The 21,693-nt window shown below is 47.2% G+C and overlaps 1 protein-coding gene across 1 annotated transcript; it reads right to left on the bottom strand.

The window, feature by feature from the left end:
- Positions 1-2,201: 2,201 nt before the first annotated feature.
- Positions 2,202-16,202, bottom strand: LOC135811893 (uncharacterized). Its single transcript, XM_065325134.1, has 9 exons — positions 16,006-16,202; positions 15,052-15,124; positions 13,471-13,524; positions 12,366-12,494; positions 10,318-10,484; positions 8,425-8,593; positions 7,502-7,654; positions 6,726-6,803; positions 2,202-4,408 (listed from the first exon to the last, which is right to left on the bottom strand). Exons 2-9 carry the CDS (start codon positions 15,110-15,112, stop codon positions 3,498-3,500), a joined length of 1,722 nt encoding a protein of 573 aa, XP_065181206.1. The 5' UTR covers positions 15,113-15,124; positions 16,006-16,202; the 3' UTR covers positions 2,202-3,497.
- Positions 16,203-21,693: the final 5,491 nt, after the last annotated feature.

Here is a 21,693-nt window from a genome sequence, read left to right as displayed (position 1 = left end):
AGCAACGTAAAAAACCCTAGCGAATTTAGCGATCGACTCATTTTCGCTAAAGTTTCAAGTCGCTAATCCGTTGAGACATTAGTAGTGCACTGGTGATCCATGAGTAAAATCGCTGCAAATCGCTAAAATAAAACGTCGCTAACCGGTTGACAATGGGAAAACGCTAAAATTAATAGTCGCTAAAATTACCCGTTCTACAGTATGCGCATCCGGTATCCGGATCCCACACAACAACAAAAAAACAAGCACTAGCTATACTGTAAACTGCCTAGTATTCGCGACGGATTACTGTTCGCTATTTTCACGAGAAGAGCGTAACGCGAACATTAACCATCGTGAAATCTAACTTCAACAATGGGTGGATGTACGTGGCCCCAGTGCTTCGCGAACTTTTGCCATCGCAAACTCGCTGGATCTGAGAAATCGCGAAACTTTAGTGACGCGAATATTGGGCTTTACAATACATGTAAAACATACCCTGACGTGACCTTGGTGAGTCTGAGATTGGTGACTGTGCTCGATACAATCATGTACCCGCCGCGGCCCGTATACCACGCACAGATACAATGATTATGTAGACACAATCAGGCGCGTGCTCCGGTGCCCTTCAAGGGGGGCCTCCCTGCGGGAAAATTTTCAAAAAATGAAGCAAAATCCTGCATTTTGAGCGGAAAAAATGGGGTTCCGGGCACCCAGGAACCCATACGGGGCACGCGCCTGACAATTACAAGGCCGAGACTGAGAGTACACTGCTGCAGAGCACAGCCAATACAATGCACTGTTATAGCTTGTATAAAAGCCGCGGCTTCTATGACTTTCTTGGTGAAAATACAAGACAGGTATTTCTATGTATGTCAACACTAAAACCAGGCTTATGTGTGATTTGATGGGCCCAAAATTGCGGCTTTTATACAAGACTTTACGGTACATGTACAGTCATGTACCTACATGTGGTATTTACACCAAGTTTCACGCCAAAAGCAAAGACCAAGAGTCCAGAAAGAAGTTCTTCATGGGATCATGGACTCTCTGCCTTTCAGTGATAGCCAGACAACAGCCGCGTACTGCACATGTGCAACGAATATTGCTCAGAAGCAGGGAGTAGTATAATACCGGCATTTACTGCTACCTGCTTAGAATTGCATGTACAGGGCAAGGGGGTCTACATGATTGTATACAACTCCCTGGTGTAGGGTTACCGTCCTTGCGTCGTGCGGACTGGCACCATAACTACACAACTATAGTGCCGGGATTGAAGAGGGTGTGGGAGGGGCAGCCGAAAAAGAAGCACAATTTCAAAGGGGATCGGGGATCGGAAGGTACCTTTCAAGTTTGAAAGGATGAGAAACACAGCCAGCAAAAACGACAGCAGGCATCAGGGAGTAGTACAATGCTGTGGTATTGTATCACTCCCTGGTAGACTGAACATGCACAACACAGTATCACACAACAGAGAGCAAGAGAGGAAGCTATGTTGCGACTCCGAGTTTCAAGTGCACAGTCTTTCCATAAGACGGGGTATAAGCTCAAGGAAGGGTTGAGAAGAATGAAGACAAAAAGTCCGTGACTGACTGACAAGCAATGGCACAAGCAAACCTTACTGGAGATGGGAGGCAGGGGGGGGGGGGGAGCGTGATGGTGGTGACGGTTGGAGCAAATACAATGAAGGCAGGCGGCAGGGTGGAGGGTGTGCTGCAGGGGACATACTGTAATAAGGTGCAGCGGACATAATAAGGTGCAGGGAAACAGGGAAGCCGGGGAGTGGTGGGACATGGACAGGAGGGTGCTGGTAAAAGAGTAAGCAAGTAGGTCAGCCAGGTGGGGACGGCTGGTTAGGTTGATTATATAATAGAGTACTAGTAATGGTAGAGGTGCAGCGATAACATTGGGTTGGGGACCTGGGGAAGGAAATGGAGATAGAGTGGGATCAGGGAAGGATATACGGGAGATGGGTGATGGGAAGGGCTGGGGAAGGGGCAGGGAAGGGGTGCTGGGTTCGGGAGAGGAAATAAGGGAGGGGGGCAGGGCTGGGTGCAGCAGGAATTGGAGAGGTGATGGGAATAGGTGCAGGGCCGGGGTAGGGTGGAGGGTAGGGGTGCAGGGACAGGGCGGGGGAGAAGGGCCGGGGTAGGGGTGCAGGGACAAGGCGGGGAGAGGGCTGGGTAGGGTGCAGGGGTAGGGGTGCAGGGACAAGGCGGGGAGAGGGCTGGGTAGGGGTGCAGGGACAGGGTGCGGGAGAAGGGCGGGAGTAAGGTGCAGGGACAGGGCAGGGGAGGTAACAGGGAGATAAGTGGCTGGTAGCAGAATAGCTATGAGGAATCGGGATGGAATAGATAGTACTGTGCAGGGAGCGGGGATCAGCTGAAACAGAACGTGAGCCATTGGAAGCTAGGCGGGTGCAATACAGTCAGAGTACTGGTGCAATGGGGGGCTGCAGCTGGGTGCAGGGAAGAAGAAAACTATAAAACATGAGGCTAGACCAGGCGAGAAAGGAATGGCAATGGAAAGACAGGTTGAGGGAGAGCACGAATACGGGGTGTGGGAACACGGGGTGCGGGAGTACAGGTCTACTACATCGGGAATGGCAACATACATGGTGTGCGGGAATGGAAAAAAGGCCGCGAAGCCAGAGTACACATGTGCTGAGGGGGTACATGCCAGGCATTGATCAGGGCGGGCAACGGAAGAGGAAATCGGAAAGGCAGTACAACGAAGGGGAGTCCACCAGTAGAAAGGCTGCAAGGCAATGGTAGAGGACAGGCACGGAGCTGGGGAGTCGGGGCAGGGAAGATAGGAGCGAGCGGGAGCCAGTAGGCACAGAGGAGAGTGGTAGCCTTCAAGAGAAGGTGGAAGAATGGGCCTTTGAGATGGAGGAAGAAACAGCTTAAGGAAAGCATGCAGCATGCAAGAAAGAGAAAGGGATGAGCTTGTTTCTGAGGAGTGTATGTGGAGAGGGGAGGGGGGGGGGGGAGAGAGAGAGAGAGAGAGAGTGTGTGTGAGAGAGAGAGAGAGAGAGAGAGAGAGAGAGAGAGAGAGAGATGGAAAGAGAAAGAGAGTCCGACTAAGACAGACAGACAGACATAGATAGATTGATAGAGAGAGAGAGAGAGAGAGAGATAGAACGGTAGCGCCGAACGCATCAAGTTGAAGTATCATTCGTCAGACTCCATGCTTGATAGACTACGAAGTGCCAGGGAGGCCAACCGAGACACGGCCACGTGACGAGGAGTTTGACCAAAGCCGAGACTAGTATCACAATGTGTTGAGTGCTGGTATAGCTCCTCTAGTATGTTCTCATCCGACTCGGGTTGTTGACAGGCCGCGTCGACAATGCCGATAAGCGTAGACGGGAGGCGCTGCAGTGAACACCAGCAACGGTGCAGATAGCCGTACGGGGCTATTGCACGTGATGCCGCCGACGGCGCTTTCCAGCGGCTATCGGAGCGTGCGGCATGGGTATTTGTGGTCGGTTCTGCCCTGCGCGCGTCCGACGCCGTTCACAGCAACGCATTCTGGCTGGTCACGCTGCCCCTGGGTGAGTTCAGCGCGTCTCCACAGTCTAGTTGCTTGGTCACGGAGTAGGGGTTGTCGCCATCGCGTTCCTGCTGCTCCGCTTCATCCAGTGCAGTGCAGAAGTCCTCCAGGTCCTCAAGGATGTCCTGGTCAGTCGAGCTGATTTCAATCTCACCGTACTGCACTGCGGCACTTGTGTCATCGCTCGCACGCCCCGGCGCGGCGCCATTGCCGCCAGCCGGTGCCAGGCAGTGTGGTGTGCTGTCTCGTCGATCACCGAGCAGCCCCACCTCACTGGAGACGCTCGCGCGCTGCTGGTTCGACACGCCCTCCAGCGGCTCGGCCAAGTCGTCGGCGCCGCTGTGCAGCGTGGGCACTTTGCGCCCGGGATCGGCATTGTCAAGCGATGAAGTGCGGCCTGTGCTGTAGTATGCCGGCGTACCCAAAGTGTCCAGCTCGTATCCGGGCATTGCACCAGACTCACTCAGGTCGATTTCACACGACATGTTTGTGAACTGCTGTCTCACAGTCGTCTTCCTCTTCACCACACCACCGCCCTTCTTGCCAGTCGACGGAGCTCGGGCAGCCTTGTTGTGAGAGGTTGCCGCTCTGGAGGCGTCGGCCATTGCCGACGAGATGTCGCCATCCAATTCACACGACGCGGTGGTCAGCTGTTGGCTAACTGAGGTGGAACTCGTTTTCACAGCCATCGACGTCTTCGTCCGGCCCGCTGGTCCGCTGACGGTGTCGACGACAGGGTTCAAGTACGGTCCGGAGTCGGAGCTGGCCTGGCTCTGCAGCTCCTGCACGTTCTTCTGGCTTGCTACCGAGGTGACGTGCGGGTTGGCTACTCGCTTAGACTTGTCGTTCTCTGCCACATCCGATGCTGGTGTGGCTACGGGTGTTGGAGGACACAAACAACAGCGTACAGAAATGCGCGCACACGGTCACACACAGGCACATGACCACACGCACACAGGCATAAATTTGCATACGCACAACACAGTGAACATCGACTCTCCAATCTACCTCAGTTACATCGAATTCACCGCGCTCATCAGCAACGTTTGACAGATGCCGCAACTCAAAGGCACTTTCTAAGAGGACACATTTTACGTGTTCATGTAAGACTTAGTCAGGTTTCCCACCAGATCGAAAGCAGGATTCACAGAACCTTTTTTTTTGCAAATACGATGCTTAAGCTACTGTAAAAAAATAAATTTTTCACGGTTCGCGTGAGACTCGGCTGGAAACCGAGTTTTCCGCATCCGTAGGAACGCCACCACCCTTCAAGGATCAAGGCGCAGATGCAGCTCCTAAAGCGGTGGGAGGTAAGCCAACAGATATTCGGCGCAGAACTATTTTCGGCTATTTTCGGACAGGGCATTTTGGCCGAAATTTTGTTGTGGCAGAAATTTAGTTTTACAAAGTTCAGCATGACAGTGTAGACAGGCAAGAGCTGTACAGGCCGAAGTGCCTCTCAGAACTGGGAGGCCGAAGTGCCTCTCAGAACTGGGAGGCCGAGCATGAAAGGGGAAGTTCACCCTAAAATGAGACCTTCACAACCTGTAGCGAAAAATGCACTGATTAGGCGAGACCAAAATAAAATCGAGATTCCCGGGCAGGACCCATGTGAAATTGGTGCGGGCGGGCGAATATTATTTTTTTTAATTTTTTCCCATGTATGTACATGACCAAATATGTGTGCATGCCATGTTGAACTTTTTTTACAGCATTTTCCGGTAATTTTTATTCAGTTTTTTTTTACAGAAAACAGGTACGCGGTTTACCCGTTCAATTTTCTATAATTCGGCCAACGATGGCCCTGATCTGTACATCTGGGAGTCATACAAGCTGGGGTTTGTGTGACTCCACGTCACAGATCTACTCACACGATCAGTACTGTACATGTATGAACTGTTCAAAAAAAATGGCTTTGGCTCGATTTTGGTGCTGGAGGGCCCGGGAATCTCTATTTTTTTTGGTCTCGCCTTAGGCTGTGTTTACATGAGAAATTTCAACCCGGGTCGAGTTCAGCCCGGGTTGAAAGTCTGTACGATAGACAAAAGAGGTGAGCGTTTACATGAAGACAGTTGACCCGGGTCAAATACTGATATGCCGCCAAAAGTCCACTTCTACAGTCCTCTATGGTCACGTGAATCCGTTCGCGCGAAATTTGCATGTGCAGTGCTGTTCAAACCTGGCGCGAGATACGCACAGAAGTACGTTTGTACGATTTTCTTGACCCGGGTTGGTTTCAACCCTCCCCTTGGGGGGAGGGTTGAAATCAACCCGGGGCGAAATTTCAACCCGGGTCAAGCGCAATGCGTCATGTAAACGCGCCATTCACTTTGTGCACATGGGGGTTGAAATCTGACCCGGGTCGAACTCAACCCGGGTTGAAACGCCTCATGTAAACACAGCCTTACTATGGTGAAGGTCCCAGGCTGATCGGAGCAGCCGTTCCCGAGTTTTACCAGCTTGAAGTTTGCACTAAATTTGGTGACATCATGATGAACTTGCCCGGACTTGGCCGGATTTATGACATCAGAGAGATAGACTTTATAATTTTATGGGAGTAGATGGGAAATTTCAGTATTTCGGCTCTCCATTGTCCCCAAAAGTCGGATGTTTTTCAAACTTCGGTATGAGACATGTGGCACCCTACCGGTATCCCGACTGGAAAATTTCTAGTATGAAATTCGTTGTTCCAGAGAAGCCAGAAAGAATTTGGGGTTTTCCCCATCTGCTCCCATACAAAGTCTATCTCTCTGACGTCACATATCCGGTCTAGTCTGGGCAAGTTAATGATGTCATCATGTCACCAAATTTAGTGCAAACTTCCACAGGTATAACTCGGGAACGGCTGCTCCGATCAACCTGGGACCTTCACCATAGTAATCAGTGCATTTTTCGCTACCAGTTGTGAAGTTTTAATTTTAGGGTGAACTTCCCTAATTTTGTAGACTTATGCATACCTGCCGACCATGCCGGTTTGGCCGGGACCGTTCCGACATCGAGGGTGGTAATATGCACCCAAAAGTGCATTTGCCACATGCCTCACGGCTTCATTTGTATACATTTCCATACCAAGGTATGTCATTGTCCCGATCTCAGGTTGGCAAAGGTTGGCAGGAATGCGCACAGTCTGGGTTGAATGTCAAGCGGTGCAACCGCACACAACTCGAACGCTAGCGTACACAGCATCTTACCTGGGTCTGCGCCGGTCACGAGGTTGAGCAGCCGCATTGCCAAGGGCGCCGCCACCTTCTTGGCCTTCTTCGCCGTTCCTGCAGTGCAGATGAATATGAATTGTTATTTATTTTATTAATTATTATTATATGATAAAAGTCAAAATCGGCACATTCAGTATAGATTTCAGCATTCAATTCATCATGTTTGATCATAATAGAAAGTACTCAACAGCATGCATAGATAAATTTGTCCCTGCATGCTCTAAATTCTTTATTTGGCTGGATTTAGTTCTAATTCTTTTTCCCATCCCGCAGATGATAAGATTAGTGTGATGGCATCTAGCCGATAGCAGAGCAGATTCTACTGATTAGGAGAACAAAAAGGCGGATGACGGCGGCTGAATGCAGATCTACCCACTGCAGCGTATCATTGTCGCGAGTGAAATCTGTTCCACAGACACATACGATACACTAACTGATGACTCTGAAAGGGCCGGCCCTGCGTTGGGCTGAACATGGCTGTCCGGTCATATGATAGGTAATCATACCACTCGATCGGATTGCACTGTACCTTTTGAAAAGCTTCATGCTTAAGTATTGATGAGATTCAAGCAACTGATCACAGAAACTATTGAACGATCGCTAGTTCACGGAGAGAAGTGTTAGCGTTTTTTTCTCGTCAGCTGGATCATGCATAGATGGACAGAGCAATTTGCTGCGATATATATGCCCGAATGTGTGAGGCCACGGAGATAGCGAAATTCTGCAACTTTACAGTTGAGCATTGCACTGACCTTGTCCTTTCTGCACAACATACTGATCAAACTGCTTGACCATCTCCGGTGATCTCCTCTTTGCAACGATATGAGCAATGGCAGCTAGTATTGCTACAGCCATCAGGCCGCAAAAGACGGATAGCGCTTCGATGGCCTTGCGCAACGTTGCGTCTGATATCAAGGCACACACAGAGATCAAAAACACGGATGCACACAAACACATAATAAAGAACCAACACGCGCACACAGAGTCACACACACTCTGATGGGGCGCCATACCGGACGTAGCATCATGCACCGGGATTCTACCATACTGCCAGGACATGCTAAGGGCGTGTTCAGACTATTGAGAACCCCGTCAAACCATGAATGGCGATAAACCGCGAAGGCCATTCGCACAACCGATAAACTAACGTTACCGTTGCGTAAGTTGTGCAGCTCTCGCCGCGGCACTGAGAAGGGATTTTTCCTTTCTTCCAGCCCGAGCACCTTTCTCCACTGCCGGAATGCTGTTTCCGCCGGTAGCGTGCCAGTTACACCATGTGATCAAATCACCTTGGAAACTCTCCCACTTTTTATCGGTAGTCTGAACGTGCCGTAAGATGCTACTGAGGTCACACACTAGCACTACAAATGAACAAGCGATGTATGTATGTATGTATGTATATATGTATATATGTATATATGTATGCATGTATGTATGCATGTATGTATGTATGTATGTACAGTGCTGGCAACCGAAATCCGACCCCCTGAGCGGTGCGCTCACATCGCAAAGAATGTGAACCCACCGCTAGGGGGGTCGGATTTCAGTTGCCAGTACTGTACATGTGCATGGCACTGAATATACACATAATATGAAGTAGCCCGCTCCCCAACCCAGGCCTGGCAATTGAACTTTGCCAATCGGATTGCAGGCCACTGCATGTGTTGGGACGTACCTGTTGCATCGGCAGACTCTCCGGACGATGCAGCCGTCTTCGCCGCTCGCACGGCACGCCATGCTCGGGCGGTGCCGCGAGAGTTCCGCGCCTGGCACGTCACCAGTGTGAGCTCGTCGGTCTGGCGAGACACGTTCAACTGGCTGTGTGTCACACCGTCGGCAGTTTTCTGCAAGCACACCAAGAAGAAGAACACGGGGCGTAGTCTAACTCAGATCACACTGAGCCAATTCTATTTTGTTTCGTATTGTGTGTACTTTTAAAATGTTGAGTCACCTCCACCTGAAGGAGTTTATCAATATCGTCTACGGAAGTGTCCTCGCAATGGTGATGGTTGTGTGCAGGAGGGTCTAGTCGGCTAAAGAGCACAGTGTAATGGTGGAGGTGACGCAACATTTTCTTCAATGGCCGAGAGCTCTGTCGCACCCTGTAATATTGTGTATACTTTATTCACGCAATGTAAAACGGTGGAGACAATGTGCAGCATTTCACATTGCACGAATAAAGTGTACACAAATGTCGATTCAGCTTGTCTTATTGATTGCGGTTGTCAAATTATTGTCTCCTCGCCGTTTGTTTAAATATTGTATTGTATTTTTGACCCAGCAGGAAGTGGTCATCCACCGAAAATCCCACTCTATGCATCCATGATCAAGACGTTTAAAATATACAGAAGCTTAGTTTCAAGTTTTGAATTACTTTCCGGTCGGTCTAATCTAGCCACCTGGCTGACACTACTTTAGGAGCTGCAGCCCCCAGCACTTTGATCCTTGAGGCGGCGGCATTCCTACGGTTGGATGTGGAAATTTAGGGTGCGTTCTTATTTTCTCTACTTTCTTGGAGAAATTTCTACAGGAGTTCGAAGAAACTGGAACAATTAAATTTTAGGAATGGGTCTCGAAGGATTCGGAGATCTTTTGCCGTTTCAAAATGCCAAAGGTCTTGAGTGACACAAATTTAGTACGCACCGTGTGGATAAATCCATAGCAAGAAGAATCTCATAAACAACGCATGACTTTTACAGTAGTTTGCATGCGCTTCTTCCAAATTTCAACCACCTTTTAATTAAGCTAGAAGAGCTTTGGAGAGTCTTCTAAGATTCCGAGAGGATAAAAGAAGTTAAAGAACACTTCTCCAGTTTTTTTCCGAGAGGATTTTAGAATGCGCCAATAGTCTGACCACGTCAAGCCGCAAAAGATGAAGTTATTCTGATTCAAACTTGGGACCGTGGGAAACACTTTCACAAAAAAAACTTTCAGGGTTATAAGCACTCTGTTCATTGGTTATGTAATACGTATAATAGTGTTAGAAAAGAAGATACGCCTCCAGTTTTTCCCCTAAATTATACCGTGTTCCCTGTAGATAACTGTCATGGTTGGATAACTGGACGATCTAAACAATAACAAAATTAGATATAGACAAAAGTGGCCAAAACACTGCTAACAAGAGAGAGAGAGAGAGAGAGAGAGAGAGAGAGAGAGAGAGAGAGAGAGAGAGAGAGAGACAGAGAGAGATAGAGAGAAGAGATACAGATGGATAAACAGAGACAAAGAGAGAGAGAGAGAGAGAGAGAGAGAGAGAGAGAGAGAGAGAGATTGTGGGGGAGAGAGGAGGCAGAGCCCATCAGAACAGAACTGTAAACAGAAGCCGTTTTTTCCGTTGTTACTGGGAACACTGAGTGCGTTCGATTACGCACTTGAATCGATTCATGAATCGATTCAAGTGCATTCAAGTCGTTCGATTTTCATGTCATGAGCCCTGGAATCGATTCGGAATCTATTCACCCTATTCACATGGGGTGATGTGAATAGCGCGAATCGATTCTCGGGCATAATCGAACGCACTCACTGCAGGCACCAGATTAACAGTCAGCAGTGTGGACTATGTACTCACCCACTCCCTGCTGAAGTACACGGCGGTGAGAGACGCGTTGGTCTTGACGTTCACCCATTCAATGCGGAATGGCAAGCGTCCTCTAAAGGAACACTTCAGCAAGGCCGGAGCACCAGGCGCAACGAGTTTCAGTTGGAACACAGGTAAGTTCACCAGCGTAGGAAGGACTGCATATAGACATAGACAGAGATAACAAGGTGCAAGACACGACGTGTGAGATATGTTCAAGCAAAAAGGTCTCAGCAGAAAGCTCAATTTGCTCTTAGAATATTTCGGTCGGCACAAACCTACAAAAAGGCTGAGAAACCAAACAAAAAAATGCAAAACGCCGGTCAGTTCCTTGGTACACAGTCTGACCATGAGAGGATGACTGTGATGACAGGCTTTTCTATGTGAATTCTGCTTGATAGACACTCACCGTTGACGGCTTCTGTAGTGGCACTTGCCTGAGGTCAACGAAGCCCCCAAAGCCAAAACAATGGCGTATCTCTGCACAACCTCAATAAGCGGGGATAACAAGTACTATGCTCTGACTGTGAAGGAATGCTCCCTCTCTGCATGCCATGTATTATACAGAAATCGTTACTTATACTGTCCTATTCAGGCTATTGAGCGTTGAGAATGAGTGAGAATCGTTACCTTTGGTACACGTAAACCAGTCAATTTTGGGAAATCGTTATAATGCGCCTCGTTAGAATGATGGCTTTTACAGTACACGCTGCTGCGCTGCTTTGTACACACTGCATTGCATCGCTGACACGTGCACCTTTTCGTGCTGATGAGTACACCACTTCGCCATTGCCGAGCCACCGTGCTCACAGCAGAGACTTCTGTGTGTGTTATTGTTGTGAAGTGGACCACAAAGACACGCTGCTGCGCTGCTTTGTACACACTGCATTGCATCGCTGACACGTGCACCTTTTCGTGCTGATGAGTACACCACTTTTTGTGCTGAAGAGTGCACCAATTTCTGAATATGATTCCTTTGTAAGTTGTCATTTGTTAGTTGTCTTGTCGCCTTCTCGTCGCAGGAACTCAATAATACTCTCTCTCTCTCTCTCTCTCTCTCTCTGGACCCAGCACCAGCAGCAACATCAACTCCAACTGCTGACATAGCGTATGACCCGAGCACATACAACCGCATCGGCGCCCTCTTGTAAGGCCACTTCCCATAACCCAGCTGTACTTCAGGGCTGCCACTTTTCCGTCGGAAGAAATCTGAAAGGGGCGCACGAGGTTGTCTCTAGGCCCTTGGCCGGGGCAAAGAAGGCAGGGCTCCCTTTATAACAAAAAGATTTTTTAGGATTCCAAGAGCCTGATAAAAACAGATTACGGCATTTTTATGAGCAATCCTAGTAAAAGTGAAGATTGTTTTTGGTCAGTTTGTCGGAACGCCCCGTACAAATCAGAGTGATTCCGGAAAATCGGAGCAATTTCCAGACCCGGTACAGGTCTTCCCTCGTTAGTAGATAACCTCTGGGCCTTCAACAAAATCATCTTATAGCGAGACTTATTTTGTAACAGGACTGGCAACAAAAGATTCAAGATGCACTGATTCGTACTTATTATGGGGTGCCCTCAACACAGCATAAGTATTCTGCAAGGGCCAAGGGCCGTTATAACGTGTTTAACGAGTTTTATGCAGTAACGGATTACGTTGTGACTGGACCTGTAAGCAGTTGTATGGACCACGTTTCGCCAGGAGATTTCAGAATTCTATTTACTAATGACTCTAGTAATGAGGTTTATGTACTAGCCAGACTTGTCATAACGAGGGAGGACCTCTACGCGTACATCGTAGGCTAAGTGTGACGCTTTCCACCAGTTCGCTTCCATCCCTTTCCCTTCAAATTATGCATACCTTTGTCTAGTACATAAAGTCATAAACCCTGTGAATATAAAGCTTGCTGTCCACAGCATTGGGTAAAACCAATGAATACAGTCATGTACATACTGTACTAGCATTTTTAAAGTCCCAGACTAAGTAACGATGTAAGTATTAACGAGGAACGACCTGTACATGAGAGTATGCGTGTGCCCAGACTCACCATCACAATTGCCATCTTTGGTCTCCAGCACTCCACCAGGACACAGGCAATACGCATTGTCTGACGCGTCTGTGATGCATGTTGCAGCTTTGCTGCAGAGCCTTTTGCCACTGGTGCATTTATCGGATCCTGCAGAACAGACATAAACACACACACACACACACACGTACATTTGTGTTCTCCTCTGCTCATTCTCTCGTTCTCTGTTTCGGTCTGTCCCTCTGTCTCTGTCTCTCATTCTCTCTCTCTCTCTCTCTCTCTCTCTCTCTCTCTCTCTCTCTCTCTCTCTCTCTCTCTCTCTCTCTCTCTCTCTCTCTCTCTCCCCCCTCTCTGTGTATCTCTGTCTCTCTCGTTCGCTCTCTCTCCTCCACTCCTCACTTCCACCTATCATTCGCCACTTTCACGACAGATCAGATATGTTATCCATTCCCACTAGACGGCCGATCAGTTGGTGTCTGATATAAGGGTCATGTGTATGTATGTACAGTTGCTGTCCACAGATTTGTGTATGTATATATGTGTGCGCGCGCGCGCGCGTGTGTGTGTGCGTCTGTGTACGTGTCAGGGTGATAGCCAGAACAAAAGTGAAGGGAAGGGGGGGGGGGGGCAGGATCATTGGACCCAAATGTTTGTGGCTTATACAGCCATTTAGTGCTTCCATTATGGCCCCTTACTTCCAATGACACCAGTAAGCAACGGATCAACTTCCATTCGATGTATTTATTCACTGACCACTGGAACCCGCTATGCGTTTGGTTTTCACTCTTTTCATAAGTGATCATTCTAATATGGAAGGACTCATACAATGCTATGCTACTATAATACGTGTGCTCATCATGCAGCTTATATGTATAAACTGGTGGCGCTCGCACTCTGAAGGGTGGCATGTTCATTTCGAAAGGGGGGGGGGGGTCAAAAAGTGAAGGAGGGTGCAGCACCCGTTATGTCGCTTTGGCGAGCACCCTGCATGTGCGTGTGTGTGCGTATATGCTTGTAGGTGTGAATGTGTGTAGGTGTGCGTGTGTGTATGTGTGCGTGTATGTGTGTATGTATGTGTGTATGCCTGTACGGGACATCCAGCAAAGCAGACCATCTGTCTTCTCACCCTGAACAAGCGATGCAGCACACAGGACAACTGTCAGTGCAGTCAGCCACATCTCTGTAGCCGGCGAGAAAGATACGAACACAGCAACAGGTCACAAGATGTGCTTCAATGCAATAACATGCTATTCGAATATACCCTATACCTGAAGCGCAAGCAATGTAAAGCGGAAGAGCATGCCACACTGGGATGCAAGAGAGAATCCAAAACATTCTCAATTTGTAACTCGGATGTTGAGCCATAATTAATGTAGAAAAGAAAAGGACATATGGATATAGTATCCAGTTACAGTGATGGAGAGTTACTCTTAACTCGTATCCATATGTCCTTTTCTTTTCTACATTCTCAATTTGTCATCCCCTTTATAGATGAAGATTGAGCTTGATTAGGCTACTGTAAAATGAAACGTTAGCCTAGTCCTGGCCGGAAAAACTGGGAAATATCCTATGTTCTGTATTGACCTGCACTCCACAAAGTACTTAGATTGCCACAGGAAATCCCTGCGTTCAGACGTACAACACTAACATGTACATGTATGTTATAAAATAGGTGGGCCGGGTTGGAGGGCAGAATTTGATAATCTAGCTCCCTTGTTTATCCAGCAGAAAATGCCGTTGCAAAAGGTGCCGGATTAGACAGGGACGACTGTACAATCATGCACTGTAAAGCGCGACAAACTTTCGCGGCGCGCAAATTTAGCGTTTTCATAAATTGGGCTGGTTCACGAACAGAAACTTTTGCAATTCTATCTCTTCAGTCGGACCTTGTCCTGTCTACAATCGAATTTTGCGGCGATTTATATTCGCGAATGTGTGATGGTCGCGACAATAGCGAAATTTAATCTCTAGCGAAAGATTCTCACTTCACAGTAGATCCAGCCCCGGGCTTGGCCATGACAAGAGAGTACCTTTCCAGGTGCTCCATTGCGGCTGTGACACATTCAAGAGTTGGACAGCGGAACCACGGAGCGCTGCTCCATGACATGGAGCGGCAACCAGCCTGGGACGGTATCCACAACATTGATGTACTCGTCCTAAACCATGCCGAATATCCGAATAACGGCCTCAGCCCTCGGACCGCTACGGAGAGCAGCAGCACTACCAGCACGTGTACTAGTCTCCTGTCATGTCGCCACACGGAAGACCTGTTGACAAGCGAAGGAAGGGCTAGTAGTTGTACTTTCGCCAAAATAAATACAGCAGCTCAAATCGAATGCTCCTTTTTACCCTCTGCATGAACTATTTTTTTTGCCGCTTTGTATTATTATTAGTAAACCGTTATGTGCACTCTCTCACTTGGAGTCATCGACTCAATCTTTATTATTGTACTGTAAAACTAAAACTAACGAGGCGCATTATAATTATAACGATTTCCCAAAATTGACTGGTTTACGTGTACGAAAGGTAACGATTCTCATATCACTCATTCTCAACCCTCAATAGAGCAGTATTATGTATCGATTTCTGTATAAAATATTAACGATTTCTATTTTAACGACAGATTTCTCCTCGTTAAATCGTTACAATTAGCACTTGGTTATAATTATACATGGCCTTTACCATGTTTACAGTATGTGCATCTTACTGGATGGTGATGTCTTCCGTTCATGTCCTTGGTGACGTGTTACACCTTGAGCTTCGCACATGATGTTGTGGGCCTACAAAATAATAATACAGTGAGTAGGTATTGTAGGCACACGATAAGAATAAAATTGTCAACACAACACGCTTCCAGCACCGGTTCCAAGTCAGTGTTCAAATACATCACCTCAAACTCAACGGAGAGCTAGGCGGATAACCATGATACCGCTGGCCAGAAAATAATGACAGAATTTGGTACTTTTCCGGTCTGTTTCATTCATGTTTGGTATGGGGATAAAGAAATGGAGCTGAATTCAACGAACTGTCTGATTATAAGGGTTTGTATCGTACTACCAATTTCACTGTTTTTCGAGCAGAATCAGCAAATTGTTCGAGCATTATCCGTCAAGGGTGACCTCAAAGCCAAAGCGTGGCAGGCCAAATTGGAAGGAGGAATGTGTAAACATAAACATAATCATTATTTCCTTTCATTATCAGCCGAACCCTGGCTATAATTATGGCTTTGAAAGAATTCAAAAAGGGAGAAATGGCTCTCGCACTGCTGAAATGAAGTCAAATTTAAGCCAGGGTGTGGAAAATGGGCTGCATGGTGCGTTACTAGCAGTGGTCGCCTAACGTAGGAGCAAGATGTATGGGCATCATTATGGTCATGAAGAAACGGCTGCTAAGATGTTTGAACACCCTCATTTTATGAGGGGTGTCTCTAACTGGAGTCTATCTGTCTATATGTCCGTCTGCCTGTCTGTCTGTTCTACACTGCATCCTTCTATCTCTGTCCCCCATACTCTCTACCTCTCGGGTATCTTAAAGATGCCAAAAGAATCGTCGGAATTGCCAATGGCGTCCTTGTTGCTCATTCCGAAAATTTCTATACCATACAGGTACTTGTTTATCAACAACAACTACACTTGAAACGTCTAGTGGTTCACCTACTCACGGTCTTGTCTAGCTCATGAAGTCCAACTCCTGGCTGGTCCCGCCGCCAGGTCCGCGGCAGCTCCGTCAGTGAGCCCCGTCTCTCCTTCACTGAGGCAGACTAGGACACATTGCTACAGGATCTCTGGCAATGGGCACAGAGCAGAAGTGCCAGCTTTGCACAAGCCCTCTCACTGCTACGGCCTGCACTGTTCAACGGCAAATACTCGCGCAATATGCAAGCTGTGTGTGTTGTGCATGGTGACTTGTTGTGGTTCATACTTTCCAGCGCCAAGCAATAGTTCAAGTTCGGAGATCGAGCCGGCAACGGCCTGAAATCCCCGCGGTCTAGTCTGGGAACACCGCGCTTTCAACCAGGGAGTATTTTACTACTCCCTGCTTGGTGTGTGAATCGTTGCGAATTCAAAGCCATTTCGCCACTCAAACCCGGCCAGTCCGATTTTTCGGCTACCGGGAAGTCGAGAAACCGTTTCAAATTCATGTCGCTTTGAACCTTTAAATAAAGCTTTGGCGACGACTCTCGTACAACTTTCGGCTCGGTCAGTTTCTTCAAAAAGTACGAAGAGTTTCAAACAGCGGGCGAGGCGCGATCATTCTTCACCAGGACACACAACCTACAAACAGTGTACGACTCGTACATCACCTCCATGGATCCAGCTCCAGGCACTTGTACAAACCATCTGTTGGTTGTACCAAGAGTACATAAGGTTATGTACTCTTGGTTGTACGAGTGCCTGGCATCTTGCAAGATAAGAGTGCACGGACCAGTTCGAACTGCTGACTCGTTCTCGTACTCTTGCTGATACCAAAAACAAGCCGAGGGCCTAACGTGTTATCAGTGTTATACTGTTATTTCATAATTAATTTTGGTGATGCCTGAAGTATAATTTCGGTCCGACTTTCTATACTGTACCGGTACTGTCACAGCCTGTACTCAACAGATGCAACTTTGTTTTGAGTCCAGGATAGCTTTAAGTCCAGTGGAATTTAGTGATCAGATGTGCTCGTTTATGTCAGACTTCTCTCATCAAGTTCTCTTTTCCGATTCCTCAGGACCTGCCTCTCATCCAGCTACAGGTAGTCGAACGCAAGCAATGTGTCAGACTCAGGTATGGGATTGATTCACCAGGGCTGAGGCGTATAACTATAAGCTCGCACTCTCATCATAGCACTCCGTGTCGCTAGCCGTTCCTCTCTTCCTCAGGCGGTCCTCTTTCATTCCACGCCGGGGAAGCCCCGCCATAGGCTCCCCCAGCCTTTCACACAGCTGTCGAATGTACTAGCAAAGCTAACACAATAAACCATCACCAATGGCTGAAAACAAGAGTGCATGAACGCGGACTCTTGCTGAAAAGCAATGAGGATGAAACATAGCCAGTATTTTGAAATAGGTCAACTTCCTCTTTGCCCACTAGTACCTCTGTGTCATGCTATCTAAGCAGCTAGTAACCAACACAGCACACTCTTGTTCCGACTCCACACGCACACAAGATCTACAGACAACAAAGCAGAAGAAGAAGTGGAATAACGCAGTTCAAGTACTACCTTTTTGGTTTATGTTCTCTTCGTAGTACCAAGAGAACATAAACCAAAAAGGTTTCGATGCAAAAAAGGTTTATGTACTCTTGCTTGGTAGTACTTGAACTAGTCTAGGAGCCAGGGGGTCATCAGAACTGGGCTGTGTGACACCCTGTCCAGGAAGGATTTTTTGACGGATTTGGAATGGCATAACAACCAGTAACTGATCCCTGAAAACCAGAATGTGCCAAAGTTGTCCGTTCAAGAGTTATGGCCTATTCACCAAAATTGCTATGGTTACCATAGCAACGTACATGTAAATTGCCTCTTTATTGCTCAAGAGACGTGCAATATGGGCCAAATAGATAATGAATGGCTGTCAAAGTCATAAGTGAAGATAGAAGTTCCCAAAAATGCCTTCAAAATATTATAAATGTCATCAAAAGTGAATTATTTACTACTGGTGTGATTTGTACATGTACAGTGTACATGGTGTACATTGTACATGTACATGTATTTGGTATCAGTATTACATTGTGTGTAGAGGTAGTATCGCAGTTACTTATCAGTGAGAAATTGCTTTATGGTCACCAGGAGAAGAGCTTGACACTGGCACACAGAAGTACAAAACAAGAACTTATAGAAAAGAAAAAGGACCATGGAACTACAAGCTACGCTACAATATCCACTAACACCACCATTACTTTAAAATCAGCTCATGCGATGACATTGCACGACACTGACCTACGGTACTAACGTTCTACAACTAACTGGCTAACAGCTCTAGCACACTTTGGATGCACACTCCAACAGCCTTCCAACTTGGAAGGTTCTAAGTTATATGATAGCATATGAGGGGAAGGTGATTGTTTAGTAACTGGTGGTGTTCGTGGATATTATAGCGTAGCTTATAGTTCCATGGTCCCTTTTATTTTCTATAAAATTTATCCTTCGCTCTCCATCCGAAAACAAGAACTGTTCAGTATGCTTCACCAACAAGGAATGATTCTGCTCCAGGCCTTGATGTAGAAGGGTGAGTCGTCAGGCAAAGCTGTTGCGGCTCTTCGCTAGTCCTTTTCTCTATCCTCCGGCGACTACATCTGTCAATGAGGCACAACAACAGCTCTTCTGCATGCATGACTCCAGTGGGCTATCCATGAGTCTTCCCCCTTCCAAGACTTCCATAACAACATGTATCTCCGTAGCGCCAAAGCCACCTTCCAGGCAGCTCTTCTGGGAGGCATGTGCTGCTGCTCAGCCTGCTATCCCAGATCCCGCTGACCATAGATGGTGTGCTAACAGGGACAACCTCTCCATCCGCTGGCCATCACAGTTCAAGTTGCAGGTCCAGTGCCTTTGCTGCAGCTTGACAGACATACATTGTAGTCGCTGGAGGATAGAGAAAAGGACCGTAGTAGCGAAGAGCTGCAACAGCTTTGCCTGACGACTCACCCTTCTGCACCAAGGCCAAGGGCAGATTCATTCCTTGTCTGTGAAGCATACTGAACGGTTCTTGTTTTGTACTTCTCTGTGCCAGTGTCAAGCTCTTCTCCTGGTGACCATACAGCAATTTCTCACTGATAAGTAACTGCGATACTACCTCTACATACAATGTAATACTGATACCAAATACATGTACATGTACAATGTACACTGCACATGTACAAATCACACCAGTAGTAAATAATTCACTTTTGATGACATTTATAATATTTTGAAGGCAGTTTTGGGAACTTCTATCTTCACTTATGCCTTTGACAGCCATTCATTATCTATTTGACCCATATTGCATGTCTCTTGAGCTACAAAGAGGCAATTTACATGTACGTTGCTATGGTAACCATGGCAATTTTAGTAAATAGGCCATAACTATTGAACGGACAACTTTGGCACATTCTGGTTTTCAGGGATCAGTTACTGATTGTTATGCCATTCCAAATCCGTCAACAAATCCTTCCTGGACAAGGTGTCACACTAACTCCTTATTCCTTGGACTTTTCCTGACTTGGCTCCTAGACTAAACTGCGTTATTCCACTTCTTCTTCTTTGACGAGACCTACGATGGTTGACAGAGCTGAGCTGTCGGGAGGATGATCAGTATCAAATTCCTTGCCGCTGCTGCTTTGTTGTCGGTAGATCTTGTGTGCGTGTGGAGTGGTGATCGATTTCAAAGGTTGAGCAGTATATCATACTGCTCAACCTTTGAAATCGATCACCCCCCCCCCCCCCCGCGAGTACTAGCAAGAGTTATGTACTCTTGAGTCTTGGTACTCGTAGGCTACCCCTCCACACATCCATGTCCGCCAATGATCGACCTGTGCTGGTACATGTAGCTTCACACTGTTTACCACCACTACACCATGGTACACCATGGTACACTGGTACACGGAGCAGTGCTACCCAGCAGGGAGCCTGGCCTGGTTTCATACTCTCGCTGTTACCCATGCCCATTATAGAGTTATTGACTTTTTGTGCATTTGAACTACACTGTACACTGTATATGCCAAGGTTCTTCCCGTACAAAAAAAGTTAATGTTGTTCGAACTGGCGGCTAAAGTGCTAGTAATTCTGCTATGTATGTCTGGTCCTGGAGCGGTAGGTACACAGCGACAGCACCAGGCCAGGCAGGGAACTGTATCAATCCGGTTTATACAACACTAGCGCTGAACACCCGTGTCGGACTATTGCTGGGGGGGGGGGGGGGGTCGGGTGTGTAGCAGGGGGTCCGCTGGTGAGGCCTCCTGGTGGAGTGGTCAGATGTCCAGTGCTCCCTGAGCTAAAATTAATAATAACTGGTTACGGGCTCGATCTCCATACAGAGTATTTTCTCCCCAACTCCTGCAGCGCTCCTGTAACAAAATTAATTTTAATGTTTGCTGGCTCCAACGCCACACTTCCAAGTCCCAGGATTGTTACATCACAGCGTTGTGCGACTGTACTGTAGTGCTAAAAATGAACACCACTACATCATATTTTGTGTTCTCCCCAGCCTGTTGCCTCATGCTACTCAATGACAAAATAATTAATTTAAAACCGATATCACGTGACTCGTAGACGGTGCATGGCTTGATCAGAATTGATGTCCTTGAGCAGCACTGCACATTCAAGCCGATTGGAATACTGTTCAGGTCTACCATCGTTAGTAGAGTCTACGAGTCGACATCGGTTACAGCTTACAATCAGGGAGTTGTAAAATACCGGTATTCGCAAAAGGTTTCCAGGTTTACAGTAGGGCTCGAACGGCTAACTGCTACACTAACGGTCGGTTTATCGGTTATACAGTAGCCTATAAGCTGCGGCAGTCTGGCGCGTATAGCTAGTTTGACCAGTATTGTACAATATTCTTGGTCAAAAATGTACTCTGCAGACTTACTACTATAAGTAGCAATCCATGCAGCACATGTTGGCATGCTCATTCACGCCTATTCACAGACCAGAAGCATTAACGATGGCATTCAATTGATTCAAATAATTGTCACGGATGGTACTACGTAGTGTGCATGTATGCATGTGTACATACATACACGATAGGTTGATTGCCAAAACTCGGTAAAAAGGCGTACTTCGAAAACTCGAAAAAGTATCCGCGTAACCTTTACACAAACGGTTAGCCTCTATTTTTTCAAAACCGGTCCTAAACCCGGCGGTTAATCGGACTAACTGTTTGAGCCCGAGTTCACAGTACACGATCATCACTATTTTTGTCCATTGCCTGTGCCTGGAAACGTTCAAGAGAAACCGGTGACACCTGTTCAGCTTGCTGCACGTCAGCGAACTTGTTATTTCGCTACTTGACATCCATACCTGCATACAGTACACCTGTAGTTGGGTTTATCCAGACAACGAAGTGACGACGGGCACTTCGGTCTGCCGCTGGGCGCCCTTTGGGCGAGTTTCAGTGGAAATATTACTACTCTTTTGTCACCGTTTCTCAGTGTGGAGATAGTAGTGACTGGATGAACGACGTAGCGAATATCTATGGCCTTTCCCCCCATGAAAATGTATGTGTTTCCGAGTTACGGACAGTGCCCGGTCCTGGACCACCCAGATAAATGAGGCATTAGTGTACTAGCAATAATAAATAATTCCACTTATTCTTGGAATGAGACCAACGGAATTATAATGGATGTCTTGGTCAATCCGGTATGTGAACTCTTGGCATATAAGTTAA

This window comes from Sycon ciliatum, chromosome 3 (assembly GCF_964019385.1).
Source record: "Sycon ciliatum chromosome 3, ocSycCili1.1, whole genome shotgun sequence".
NCBI lineage: Eukaryota > Metazoa > Porifera > Calcarea > Leucosolenida > Sycettidae > Sycon > Sycon ciliatum.
This window is presented reverse-complemented; position numbering and strand designations above follow the sequence as displayed.

Bases quoted from the DNA above. Each gene is read 5' to 3' on its own strand.
- LOC135811893 (XM_065325134.1), bottom strand. From the start codon at position 15,112: ATGTGCGAAGCTCAAGGTGTAACACGTCACCAAGGACATGAACGGAAG. The intron at 6,804-7,501 runs GTCAGTGCAATG...TCTGCACTGCAG, and splicing joins TGTTGTGCAGAAAGGACAAG to GAACGGCGAAGAAGGCCAAG. The intron at 4,409-6,725 runs GTAAGATGCTGT...CAACACCCGTAG, and splicing joins CGTGACCGGCGCAGACCCAG to CCACACCAGCATCGGATGTG.